The following is a 13,324-nucleotide window of genomic DNA, read 5'->3' on the forward strand; positions in this document are numbered from 1 at the left end:
GGTGCTGTTATTTCATGACCAGAATTATGGAATTCATTATGAGTACACCATTCCTGTAAACTATACTGCTGAAAACAGAAGCGAGCCAGAAAAGCAACAGGATTCTTTGTACATCTGGACGCACAGCGGATGGGAAGGGTGCAGTGTGCAGTGTGGAGGAGGTAAGGCCGTTTGGAAGCTTGGTGGGACTTGCTGTGCTGTGTTTGCAGACACCAGCCGTTAGAGAAGTGCCTGCACAAGACAGTGTTGCCAAAGCATGAAGGAAACTGGCCATGGGAATGGACGTTGCCATAATGAACTCAAATGAGAGCTCATTCTCACCAGCTCTCCCAGCTATCATCCACATCCCCACAGTTAATTTTCACCCAGCATTTTGGCAGGGACACTGCTTTGTCGGCTCGTTACCGTAGGCTGGAACTGCACCTGGATTAGTGCTCCACGGATGGCTCAAGGCGCTGTGTGCAGCCCCATATCTCAAGCCTCCGTCACATTCTTGGAGCAGAGTTTTCGCAGGTGTTCAGGCATGTTCACTGAAAGACACTTCCTTCCCCAGGGATGAAACGGGGGCAGTGCTGCTGTGACAACTCCTGGAGATTGCATCAGACGCTCTTGATGTGGGGTGGACTTTCTGGGAGTACATGAGCACACTGCATATCACACTTTTCAGATGATCCCTACTGTGTGCTGAGACAGATTCGCTGAAACCCTGGGGGGAATTGATGCCTGTGGAATCAGAGAACTGGTTTGTCATCCACTGTCCATTGAATTTTGAGTGCTGGAAGGAGTAGGTTTTTCCCTGAGGAAAATGGATCATTTCCATGCATTCTGGCCAGTCTCTCTTCACCAGCAGACCCAATTATTTATCATATTATATGACACAAAGAAAGAGCGCTCATCTTCACATTTGAAGGCTCACTGCCCTTAGTGTACTGAAATCATGGATTTATTTTTTTCTGTAAACAGAACTCGTTTTAAAATGGACACTTACTTTTACTCATGTTTTAAACCAATAATTTCTTAGAGCCATTAAACCTTCACATGAATGAGTAGGAAATTTGTTTGTGGCTCTTTTGATTTGTGTTGCAAGCCTGCCACATATTTGAATCAAATCAGTACCTGGCAACATGGCTCCCACCAGTAGTAGCTTGGATGGCAATTGATCTCTTATATTTTGATTGTCAGATGCTTTTACTACTTATCCAAGCTGGGAAGGGCCTTTTCCCTTCCATACAGACTTTTACAAATCTTTTATTAACAGAATTTGAGTTATTTTTTATTATCTGCTGCACATCGTGAATAAACTCAATTTGATCCAGAGTCAGGGTTAAGAAGAGGATCTGAGAAACCAAAATAATTAGCAGTAAAGCAAAGTCACATTGTGCAGGGTTGGCATTTTCCTTGTCACTTCTGGTCACTTTCATGCTGCCCTGTGGCACAGCTTTCCTGATGTCACACAGCGGAAGGCTGAACCCTGAGGGCCACACCGCTGCGGTGGAACTCCTGATGCACAGACGGTTTATGTGAGAAATGCTCACTATTCCTGAGATGTCTCCTGCTGGCAGGGTTTTTAAAGTAGTATATCCGGAGGACCAGAAGATGAGAAATAATTTATTTTGGTGGCTTAATTTCACCTCTTTGTGAAATACAAACAAGCCCAGTTTATCACTCTTGAACCCCAGTCACTCCTTTTCAACCTGACTCCTTCTGAATGGGGAGCAGCAAGAGGCAGCTGTCCTGTCATTACCACTCACTGAGGGGTGGATGGTTGTGTGACTTCAGCTTACATAGCTGGAGCATCTGTCCTAGGTGATTACAGGGCACAGCTACATGTGGAGGAGGAACCAGAAATGAAAGCAAATTGTTTTCAAGATCGTTTTCACATTAAACACTAGAAAGAGAAAGCCCAACGTGTTGTTCCTGTGAAGCAGTCAATTTCACAATTATTGGGGAAAGATTTGTAACTTTTCTGAAAAAAAACAGAACAGTACAAAGGTAAGAGAGAAGTGGGAGATAAGATTGCTTGCAGAGGTGGTAGGTCTGTGTAGACTACATCTGGTAGAGATAGTAGGGAGCTCCTAGCTTTTGAGTTTTGGTTAACAAGTTGACATGGTTTTGTTCTTAGCCACTGGTTTCCTTTTCAGAGTTGTTTTTTATTTGACTTGTAGGTGAACGGAAAACCATTGTGTCCTGTACTCGAATTATTAACAAGACCATGACACTGGTGAATGACAGTGACTGCCAACGAGTGAATCGCCCCGAGCCCCAGGTCAGGAAATGTAACACACACCCCTGCCAGTCACGGTAAGGAGTTAAAAAATAATAAAACCCAATATCCTTTTCCTTCACAAATCACCCATTTCCAAAGCCTCCATCTGGTGAACATGGTGAAAATGTCTAAAAGTATTGGGACACATTGTTAGCCATAGTAACCAGCTGTAATATTAATTTCCTTTTGTTGTTGAGCAGGTCAGATTTTCATTACTGCAGAGTCCATTTAATTTGTGGCCAGTAAGGCCAGATTCCATGCAAGCTGCCTTCATGCATTGTTTGGGGATGGTTTTCTTTTCCCCTTGGCTGCCTCCTGGGTGACAGAGCAACTTGCAGTATAAAGTTAGACAAGAGTGCAGTGACTGCATATCTAACCTTTTTTTTTCTTTAATCACCACAGAGTAGGGTCTGATTAACTGTCAAACAGTGCTACAGAAAACCTCGCGAACAACCCACAGCCTTTAAGCTACTATAGCTGACCTGCTGTGTTGCACGCCTGATCTGTATTAACGTAGTTCAGACTGGGAGTCTCTAGGCGAGGAGTGTCTCTTCTTCATGTGAAGTTTATACAGTGTCTAGCAACACCTGCATAGTTTTGGAAACGTACCTGAATCTTGGTGAAGTGGAGAAATTATGATGAAACACATTTTAGATGCTTTCCTCAGTAAGGGTGCTTTTTCTGCATCAATAGGAGTAATTAGAGATCTAACAGTAGTAAGTTCTAAAAATAATAAAAAGCTCTCTTTAATTTGGCAAGCACTTTTAGCTGAATTAATTTTGATCTGCATTGTATAAAAAAAGACGTTTCTGGCCAAAATGACAAAACACGGGAAGGCAAATCAATTCGTTCAGTTTGTTTGCTAACAGAAAAGTTCACTTTTGCTCTGCAGTAGTGTTTAGCATTGTAGAGTAGTGTAGATGCGCCACTTTTGATAGTAGTTAGAATATAAAATCAATATAGGAGAAAGCTCAACAATATCTAAAAAAGCATATTCAAAACAACCTGCTAGCTGTTGCATCTTGTATAATCAGACAAGCCAGGGAAACATACCTACAAAGCTAATCCTGCTAGCAGAAACAATAGCGAAAATGAGAAACAGCACACTTCCTTCTAATTAGACCTGCACTGTGATTAAAGTGCCCTGAAGCAGGGAAATCCAGTGTCAGGTAATCCATCAATAAGGCTAGGCTGTTTCAGGTTTCATTTTCTGTCTGCACTGCACTGCACTGCACAATATTTTGGCCATACTGCTTTCAGTGGTACCGGATGGTATAATGAGATACCCCATGTGCTTCTAGGTGTGTAAGGAGAGCAAAACTCCCAATGACTTCAAGGAAACAACTGTCATTTCCATGAGGAGGTTTCCTAAATTCAGTGATGCTGGGATTTCTGTCATGTCATTGTCTCAGAAAGACAGAAACAAAGAGCATCTGCTTGTGTTTCTGCCCTGGCATGAAATATTTCTTCTAGACCTTTTGTGAAGCCATTGGGAGGAGACTGGAGTAAGCCCAGGCAGGTATATGGAGGGGTTCCAGGTGGTAGAGATGAAGAAAAGCAATTTACAAAGCTCTGGAAGAAGTGGGCAGCTTCTGCCTCTACTAGCTGAGAGCAGCAAAGGGAGGTCTTGGCCATCAGGTCTATTAGAGCCATAAGACCCACAGTGCTGTTTCTCAATGGGATCTCCATGACCCTGAGTCCTTGGTGAAGTCTCCTCTTTGTTGCACACTTTCACCATGACATTGCTGCCTGTCCAGGGCAGTGACAGTGGGTTACGTTAAATCACACAAAACCTCCTGAGAAAGGAATACTCCGTTCCTATATCCAGACTGTGTTCCTTTGAGGATTCAGGTCCAGCCCTTAATGGTATTCCAAGGTATCTCTTCTTCTGTATGGAGTTACCAGCCAATTTATAGCCACAATTTAGCTCAGCTCTCCCCAGGAGCAATTAGCGCTGGCACAGTGACACTCTCATTGGTTCATTTTTTTTTCAGAGCAATGACAGCAAACACCAAACGTGCTTAGTACCCCGAAAGGCCACAAAATCCCTGCTGATGATCTGATAGACCACACTCCCTCACTCCCTCTGCGTAGACCACACTTTCACACTTAACATGCTTTTGACTGGAAACATTTTCAGAAGCACATTCTCTGTGCCTCTGTAGAATTTAAATTTCCACTTGTGTTTGCCCACCCAGATATTAGAAATGCATGCTTAGCATATTCTCTGACCAAGAACATCTTAAAGAAACCATTCTCTTTCACCATGTCAATGCTTTTTTTATGAGCCCTAAATTTGTTTTAGGGTTTCAAGTAAAATTATTGTAGCATCTTGTTACAATAAGGTCCTTTCTCGTTTCCACTCAGACCTAAGCCCTTTACCTGAGTTCAGAAGAAGGAACAATGCTTTCCTTTCTGGAGTAAACTTGCTCTGTTTTGTGTGTTTTGAACTACATTTCCACTTTTGCTCAAAATTTAAGAGAATCACCTTACAGAGAATTTCTCTCTAGAGGAGGGTCTTACGGCCAGCACAGGACTGGGTCATAGGACGCTCGGTCTCTGTTTCTCTTTTGGATGTGCTGTGTGACTTTAATTCACTACCCCACACTGTCGCTTTGCTTCCTCTCTCAATCCATGTATAACCTGGATTACAAACTCTTTGGGATGGTGTGAGATCATGTTGTATAAATGGAGGAAGAGGAGGAAGCTATTGCTGTTGAGATTGTAATAAAAATGAAAAAATAATAACCCACATTATATATATATATATATAAAAAAAGTGATCTGGAGGAAAAAAAAGTATGATATTAATAACAGTGTCTCTTCCAGCACGATCCCAAAGTGCTTTGCAAATTATATATCCCTTTGAACTTCAGCCACCTCTTGGGAGAGCCAAGTAACGTGGGGCAGGGGACAGTAGTTTTGTGAGGCCAAGGAGAAGATTATAGAACTCTGCAACTGCAGCCCAGCATCTGAAAAAAACAAAGCAGGATTGAAAAAAGGATTGGATACACTGACATGTTTTAAAATTAAACGTCAGAGAAGAGAATTTTCTTAAGGGTTTTGTTGAAACTGGCAAAAATAAAAGAATCTTTCATTCTTTATTATTGTTACTCTTTCACCTTTTAAAAAAATGCCTTTTTCTTCCTATTTTATTTTTTATGTTCCTTGACCCTCTTTTTCCATTAAATTCTTTACAGCTTCCTTTCCTGTCCCAACTGCACCCTATTAGCACCTCTTTATTCTAATCCTTTGCCTAGCTCTTTAGATATTTTTTACAAAACCCTGCTGTAACCAGATGGAATCTGGATTCTTGCATGCGGTGCGTATGGGTTGTTTCCAGCACACTGAACACCAACCCAAATATATAGGCAAACCCAGCACTCATGCTGGCACAAGACTTAGAAATCACAGATCACATCAGCTGTTATTACTGAAAACATAGGTCGGCCAGTGGCCACACACTTCAACATGCATGGCTGGGTCTATGAACATGAAACTGCTCCCCTCTAATGCAGGAAAAGAACCAAAAACACATGAAATTTCCCAACTGTTAGACTTGTAATGCCCTGTATGCAAACACTGTTAATTTTCCTTCTCTTTGCTGTAATAGATTTTAATAGAGGTTGAGTTCTTTCAGGGACCTGCTGAATATGTGGTGTTCCTACACAGATGCTTAACAGCAACATAAAAGCCAGAAACCCCTGCCTTCATCTACAGAAAACCACTGAGCCCTTATTTTTTACTGTTTAGGACTTGAAAGTATCTCCTGATTCCAAGCGTTAGTTTTCTGCTACTACCAGCAGCATAGACTCCTTTCCATAAACTGATTTTGCTCCACAGTCTCCTTCCCTCACTGGAAGGCTCTCCTGTGACTTTGCTGTTCATTTGGGTCAGGATCTTTTATTTCCAGCCTTAATTATTCATTGTCATTTTTCAGCCATTTCTTCTTGCATCAGCTTTGTTCATTTGCTTATACAGTATTTTTCCTCCCTAGCTCTTTGCCTTGGGCTAAGTGCCATATGATACAGCAAACCAGTGTATCTCCTCCTTCCTTCATTTTGCTGGCCTAAATCCATCACTTTTCTTTAACTTCTTATTGGATCAGAGATTGTGCTTCAATTCTTCGTTCCCTTGGTCACCTTGTCTACTAGTGCTCTAATTTGTTATTTAAATTCATAATTTGAGTGCATAGGTGACCAGAATTGTATGGAGAATCCCAGTCTCAGTCCAATCTAGCCCTTACACAGTTGCATTCATACTCTCCTATCTTCATTGGCAGTAACTCTCCTGATACGTGCTTTGCTTTTTTCATGGCTGCATCATATTTGTGGCTTACAGTCATTCTAGATGTTTTCATCCTCATTTGTTTCAACATATGAATCCTACTTTAACGCAGAAATGCTTGTTATTAGTCCCTAAGCACACAACCTTGCACTTTATGCTATTAATTTTCATCCTATCTCTGTTATTGCAGTACTCAAGGTTATTCAGTTCTTCCTGTATGACATCCTAATCCTCTGTTGCATTGACAATGCTGCTAAACTTTGTATTGTCAGCGTTTTCCCCAGTTTTTCAGCAGTTCTTTTTGTGCCAAGGTCATTAATGAACATACTAAATCAGATCAAATGCAAGACAGATCTTTCAGGAAGTCCACTGGTAACTAATCTAAATTCCTTTCATACCTGATATTCCTTTACAGCACTACGCTGTGGCCAGCTCTCACCTACCATACGAATTACACATTGATACCCATGTTTCCCAGCATATCACCAATTTCTCCAACTTAACATAAGCATTTCCAGTGCAGCAAAAGGAATTCTTTACTGATAACCAAATAGATTAAATCTACCACATTTCCTTTGTCTGGAAAAGCAGTTATTTTAATCAAAGAAATACAGCCAATGAGTTTTGCCTGGAGGAAATCTATGTTGCATCCATTTACCACTATGTCATTGATTATTGTTTCCCTCCAGATCCGCTCTAAAAACTGGCATGCTGCTGAGGTCAGGTCTGTGGTTACATGGATCGCTTCTTTCTTTCTTTCTTTCTTCTATTCCCCTTTGACTTTTCCATCCGTGGACTGGAATCCAACACCGTGCTCTCCAAGGGCTCATGCACCGCAGTGATGCCCGCTGGGGAAAAAGTGAAGCCAGTTATAAGAGTCAGCCAAGGCCCCAGCTGGCTCAGCACCTCCCCGACCTGCCCGAAAGGCTAGTGACCGCTCAAAGCATGGTGCCTCAGTGTGCGATGGTTGATAGTGCCAATTGCTTTGATTCCTGGTCTGATTTAAGCTCATGGTGCTTATTTGTATGACCCTTGCTGTCCGAGAGTCCACCTCTCCCTTTAGACCCCACCATATCCCTGTGACAGTGCTCTGTTTAACAGTCCAAGAATACAGAAATCAGTCTGTCTCCCTGATTCTGGTCTGTTTGCACCACGTTTATTTGTGTTATCAGCACAGGTAGATGGGGAGCAGAACATTTTGAATTTATTTTGTGAGGTGAAAATCTTGCAAATAGTAGAATTGGGGGGGGAGCAGTATGATGGAAAACTCCTTGAGAATGTTAGCAAATTACTTGCAGGGCTGTATGGAAATTATACTAAACTGGAGGGACATACTGAGACTGTCTGTTAACTGAAGGGACTGAGCTAGACATTTAATGGTTCCAAATGGGTATGTTCTTTCATTAATGCAGTCAGACTCTTTTGAAATCTGTACAAATGTTTATCATCCGTAAGGTTCAATGGCAACGAGTTCAAAACCTTACTCTGCCTTGTGCTAAGAAACATCTCCTTTGGTGTGTTTTGAATTTGGTTACATGAAAAAAAGAAAAGAAGGAACAGCCATGGGGAGGGTTTCAAATCATTTTAGCCTGGAAATCTGGCATAAATAGTAATGTTAGCACCCTCTGATCCAAGGAGGCACCACGTAAGAGCTCATTTTGAAGTACTTCCCAAAACTGGAGTTGGGATCTCTAGAATCAGTCTGAGCTTAATGAATTTGCCAGGACTGTGCTGGACTCCATGCAAGACACGGTGGCTGCAGGCAGCTGAGCGAGCGGGCAATGCTGCGCCCTGGTGGCTGCTCTTCAGGGAAACCATCCCGGGCTGCCGGCGGTGGGCAGCTGCAGCAGGTCTCACAGGAGTAGAAGCCAAATGCTGTAGACCAGAAAGCCTGAGACTCTTCTGGGCACCCTTGTGAGTGGGTAGCTGATGTCCTGTTGTGGGCACGTCTGGTTATCACCATCCACTAGAAGGAGACAAAATCACATGCGTTGCAGGTTGTAGGCAGTTCATCGAGTACAGCAACAGTCAATCAGTAGTTAATTAGCTCCTGAAAGACAAAAAGATATTTTCAAGCAAATCCAGCAACTCAATTCAATGAAGAAATTATGGAAAAGAAGCAAGAGAAGGCTCGGGAACAGACAGAGTAGAATGAGGAGGGCTTATTGGCTACTGCTAAATGCATTTACATCAAATAATTCAAGATGACTTGCTAGAGCAGAAGTTAATTTGGCATTAGTTTTTACACGGAGTCATGAGACAGGTTTCTTAGCTTTGGTGTAAAACCCCAGGCTCGCGTACATCACAGTTTTTTCCATTATAATGTTTGACTCAACAACCTTATGGTTGAACATTTCCGTGTTTTAAAATGTTAAATGATCTGTGCTTCTTTGGTTTGAGGCTCTTCAGGCCAAGTGCAGTCTTTAACCACAAAGAAGGATTAGCAGGATAATCTAGCGAAATACTTAATTGTGAAATTCACTCCTACTGCTGCCTGCTGTAACGCTCTTCACGCTGTTTGCATCCTGTTGTGCGAGCTGAGGAAAAGGCACTGCCTTCCTTGAAAGGCAGGGAAGGGAGCTGGGACACCAGTTGCCCCATCAAAGATACACCAGCCATGGATCAGGGTAGGGGTAACTCGCTGCAAAAGGGCTCTGAGAGTGCTGATCTTCTGTCCCTTAGTGTAGTGAGGCAGCTGCTAGCAAGAAGAACACCTACTCACACCAACACCACACCGAGTCCTCAGAAACTGAGTGATCTGCTTGATTTGGGGAAGGGAGGAGGGAGAATACAATGTCTTCCATTTAAAAAAAACTTCCCAAGGTTCATGTAAATTATAAAACATTGTCCTATGGCTGATCTTATAATTGGTGGGAAATTAAAAAAAAATAAAGCTGTCAAAATGATAATCACTAAAGAAAAAAAGAAACCTGTGTGAGTGAAAGTTGGCAAGTCTGTTAGCAGAATGACTACTGTACTGGAAAATTACTGAGCACTGTTTATAAAGGCAATCAGACAGGAATGTTAGTCTTGGAGTCCTACTTTCGACATCAGCAGCTGTATTATTCTACTAGATTCCTTGTACTTTTTTCCAAAAAAAAAAAACCCCTTCTGGTGACTGGGTGTGGCCCAACCTGTTCCCAAGAGTCAAGATTCACCTGATTATTTTGACCCCAGTATAGCAGAGATCTGGTGGAGAGTTTCAGAAGTGTGTAGGGAGAGAAAGATACAATAGCAGAGTGTGGGTATTTCATGGAAATCAGGAGTCCATTTGTAAACAGTGTTTTCTTGCTTCTACATATTCAAGCATGAACTTAGTTTGATAGCTGTAAGCAAAAACTCTCTGACTGTCAATTCCACGTGACTGATTCTCAGAAATCTTTTCTAATTCTCCTTGCTAAAATTATCCAATATGAAATCCTGGCCCCACTACAAGTTGGTCTGAGTTTTGCCTAACATCAGCAGAGCCACAGTTTCACCCAGGTGCCTCAGAAAACTAAGAGCAACTTCGACATGATTTTCCATCACAAACTGGTGCTAAAGTCAACCAGTGCTAACTAGACATGGAGTTATCCTCACCTGTGCAGTAGTGCAACAATGTATGTTAAACTAAAAGGGGTGCAATAAAATTATTAGAAATAGAACGCTCAGATTACACTGCTTTGGATTAGTTTCTGTCACAAGTGCTTTTTCAGACTAGCTATGTCTTGTTTAGTAGCAAATTTCCTCTGATACTTTATTCAGCAGTAGTACAGGCTCTTAACTAGCTGTAGTTAAGAGCCAGTTCCAAAAAAAACAGGTTTAATAAAAGCAGAAAAATTTGTGTTATTGCAAATGTGTCTTTGGTCACATCCAAGCTATTATTGTGAAAGCAGGGAAATTAATTTCACTGTAGCATTGGGGAGGGAACAAAAGTAATGCAATCCCTGTAGATAGTGAGTGCACGTGCAGATATGTCATGGCTGTTTAGTTAGTGGAACAGAACCAACCTGCAGGCACCAGTCTTCTGCAGGGCTCGAGGCAAATAACCAGGTGAAATTTAATGGGCTGCAATATTTACCCTAGAACATGTAATGGCTTTATGTTATGAGGCTACAAATCTCTGAAAAGTGACCTCATGTCTTTTGATTGCACTCCTCCACCCCATTCTTCAGCCTTGACCCATTTTATCTTCATAGCATATTTTCCCAAATCTTTAGCTACAAGTCTTCATTTGCAGACATTCATCTCCCCTCAGTTTATGTACATAGTGCTGTAGACAATTTTTTTCCCAGAAAATGTGGGAGTCTTAGGCGAGTAGGTAGAGTGGATAATTCAAGGTTAATGACTAATCCAGACCATAGAAAGATCAAATGATGAACTGAACCTCCAAAAGATATTTCAAGTTTGCTCCAGGGGCCTGCCAGATGAGTGTTGCCAAAGCAGATTAGAAGAAGAACTCCCAATTTCTCAGCAGAGATACTGAGAGGTCAGAGGTTGAGGAAGACTCAGAAGACAAAGATTTAAAACAGCCCTCTCAGATTGCATGTCCTGCCCATCCCAGCTTTTTGGGGCTATAGAAAAACACACCCTTCTGGGCATTTTTTAGCTAGAAAGACAGCCACCGACTGGGTTAAAAAATCTGTGCTTAAAAGCTCATCACTTTCTTCCTAAATCTAACCACCAGCAGGGATCATCTAGCTCTTGAATCTTCTATAGGGGTAAGATTACAAAAAATAATACCATGGATAAAGCCATCCCTGTGGTTGTGAGAAAGATGAGTGTGTTTGTCACATAAATCAGTGCTTGTTGGAAAAATGAGAGGCTCTTCAGGGACTCCAGCTAGAGCACTCACATGGCCCAACAGAAGGTAGGTTATAACCTGGGAGGGAAAGACCAAACTGAAAAGAACTGCGGTGTCAGGCAATCCCTAAGATCAGTTTACAGGCTTAAAACATAACTGTAAGCCAAATGCTCTATATGATATACACAGGGCTTAGTGTACAACAGTTAATTGGCTTAGTTAATAATACAGAGCTAGCTTGGTGTTTTGAGTTAGAACACTGGAATTATTTTTTACATTGTCATAAGAAAAACACCGTTTTATAAAAAAATGAAAAGTAAGTCTTGTTCTTAAACACATCCAGGTGTGTTCAAAAGGTGTAATGACAGTGTAGAGAGGGAAATCTGCCTGTAGTGTAATTTAATAGTAACCATAATGTGATACTATTTGTACATCGCATTTTTCTTCCCTGTGTGTATATTACTTGCAGATAGTAATTATGCTAATACCTTGCTGCACATCCCTTTACCAAATATGAAACTGGCAGGAATTTTCATATTTAATCACTTTATCCATAAATCCCTTGTCTTTCCACTTTGGTTGTGAACGATGTTGTTGAAATATATTTGCAGTGATTCTGTGTCTTATAGGCACTAAAATAGTATTTTCAGCTGCCTATGAAGGGGGCTTCGGGAGAACTGTGGGGGAAGATCAGGGCACTGCCAGTACTGCACATGAGACTCACATTTATTTGTTTGCCAGATCATTTTTACAAGCCATTGAACCAAGCAGAGATTTCACTGGGAGGACGAAATTTTGTGGTCAAAGTGATCATTCCCTTGATGCCTTTCAAAATAGTCTACTTTACTGATATTATTATTATTCAAACATTTAATCTGTCACTTGTCTCTTGGATATGAAACTAAAACCACCACTTTAAAATAGCCTTTAATTTCTAAGTGTTTTGATTCCATGTTAGCAGCAGTTGTCACAAGTAGGATGGAGTGGGCTGTGAGGTTTCAGAGATCCCTCACAGTACAGCCCCACCTTATTTGTAACCATTGGACTCGGATCAGGGATGGATGTAGTGGATCGGTAGCTGAAGCTGGCCATACAGATGCCACTCTGACAAAAAAGCTGGAGATTGCGTTTTCACCACAGGCACAGCTTTGTATTGATTCCCTGTGTTTTGGCTCATGCCCTGTGCAATCGTTCTTCTCATGATGATTATAATATTTGTTTTTTCTGTGCCAGTTTTCCAGTTACACTCTGTCATTTCTGTGCTAGAGCGGCACTAACTAGAGACCACTGAATAGGGTAGAAACGAGGTGATTTTTCCCCTCCACAAGAGCAACAACAACAAAAAATTAAAAAAGGAATTTTTCTTCCTGAAAGGAAAGTCATAACTTTACTTCTTAAGGCATCTTGGAAATAGTTGGCATGCTGCGTGCTGCCCATCCTAAATGTAAGCTCACAGACAGCCTCTGCCAAGAATGTATTTTTATCTTTCTCCTTTGCTTGCAGTCCCTTTCCCTTTTTGTTTTGCCAGTAGCTGTAGATCATAGTGAGAGTACAGTGCTGAAGTGAATATTAGTTCAGTGGAGCCTGTACAGAAACCGTTCCCGGCCCTGTGACTCACATTCAGCTCATAAAGCAAGTGCCCTCTTTCCCCTGCCATGCCCTTGTTGAGTGGTTCTTTCACCCGGGTAGATAACTCCCTCCCCATTTGCTCTGACAGGGCAGAGCCCAGCTGATATCAAGCGAGCCTGGCTATTAATTTTCATGAACACTGATTTCTGCACTTCAAGGCTATTTTTGTCAGTCTTTCAGTCCTAGTATTCGATTACCCAGCTGGCATTTTCCCATTCCGTAAGCAAAATACCAAGCACTCAGCCACAGAGATGCACCAAAACTACTGTCCAGAGAAACACGTTTGGTGTCTTGCCAGCTGTTTTAGCCAACGGAAATTCGCAGATGTGTCAACTGCTTTAAGGCACAGAAACATTTGA

At 41.7% G+C, this 13,324-nt stretch overlaps 1 protein-coding gene across 1 annotated transcript in view; it reads left to right on the top strand.

Moving 5' to 3' along the window:
- Positions 1-13,324, top strand: part of ADAMTS17 (ADAM metallopeptidase with thrombospondin type 1 motif, 17) — a 182,839-nt gene that overhangs the window by 143,134 nt on the left and 26,381 nt on the right. The window contains exons 17-18 of the mRNA XM_009321473.1: positions 1-161; positions 2,166-2,301. Of these exons, the coding sequence (XP_009319748.1) occupies positions 1-161; positions 2,166-2,301 (297 nt within the window). The remainder of the gene's footprint in view (positions 162-2,165; positions 2,302-13,324) is intronic.

This window comes from Pygoscelis adeliae, unplaced genomic scaffold (assembly GCF_000699105.1).
Source record: "Pygoscelis adeliae isolate BGI_AS28 unplaced genomic scaffold, ASM69910v1 Scaffold13, whole genome shotgun sequence".
In the NCBI taxonomy this organism is placed as follows: domain Eukaryota; kingdom Metazoa; phylum Chordata; class Aves; order Sphenisciformes; family Spheniscidae; genus Pygoscelis; species Pygoscelis adeliae.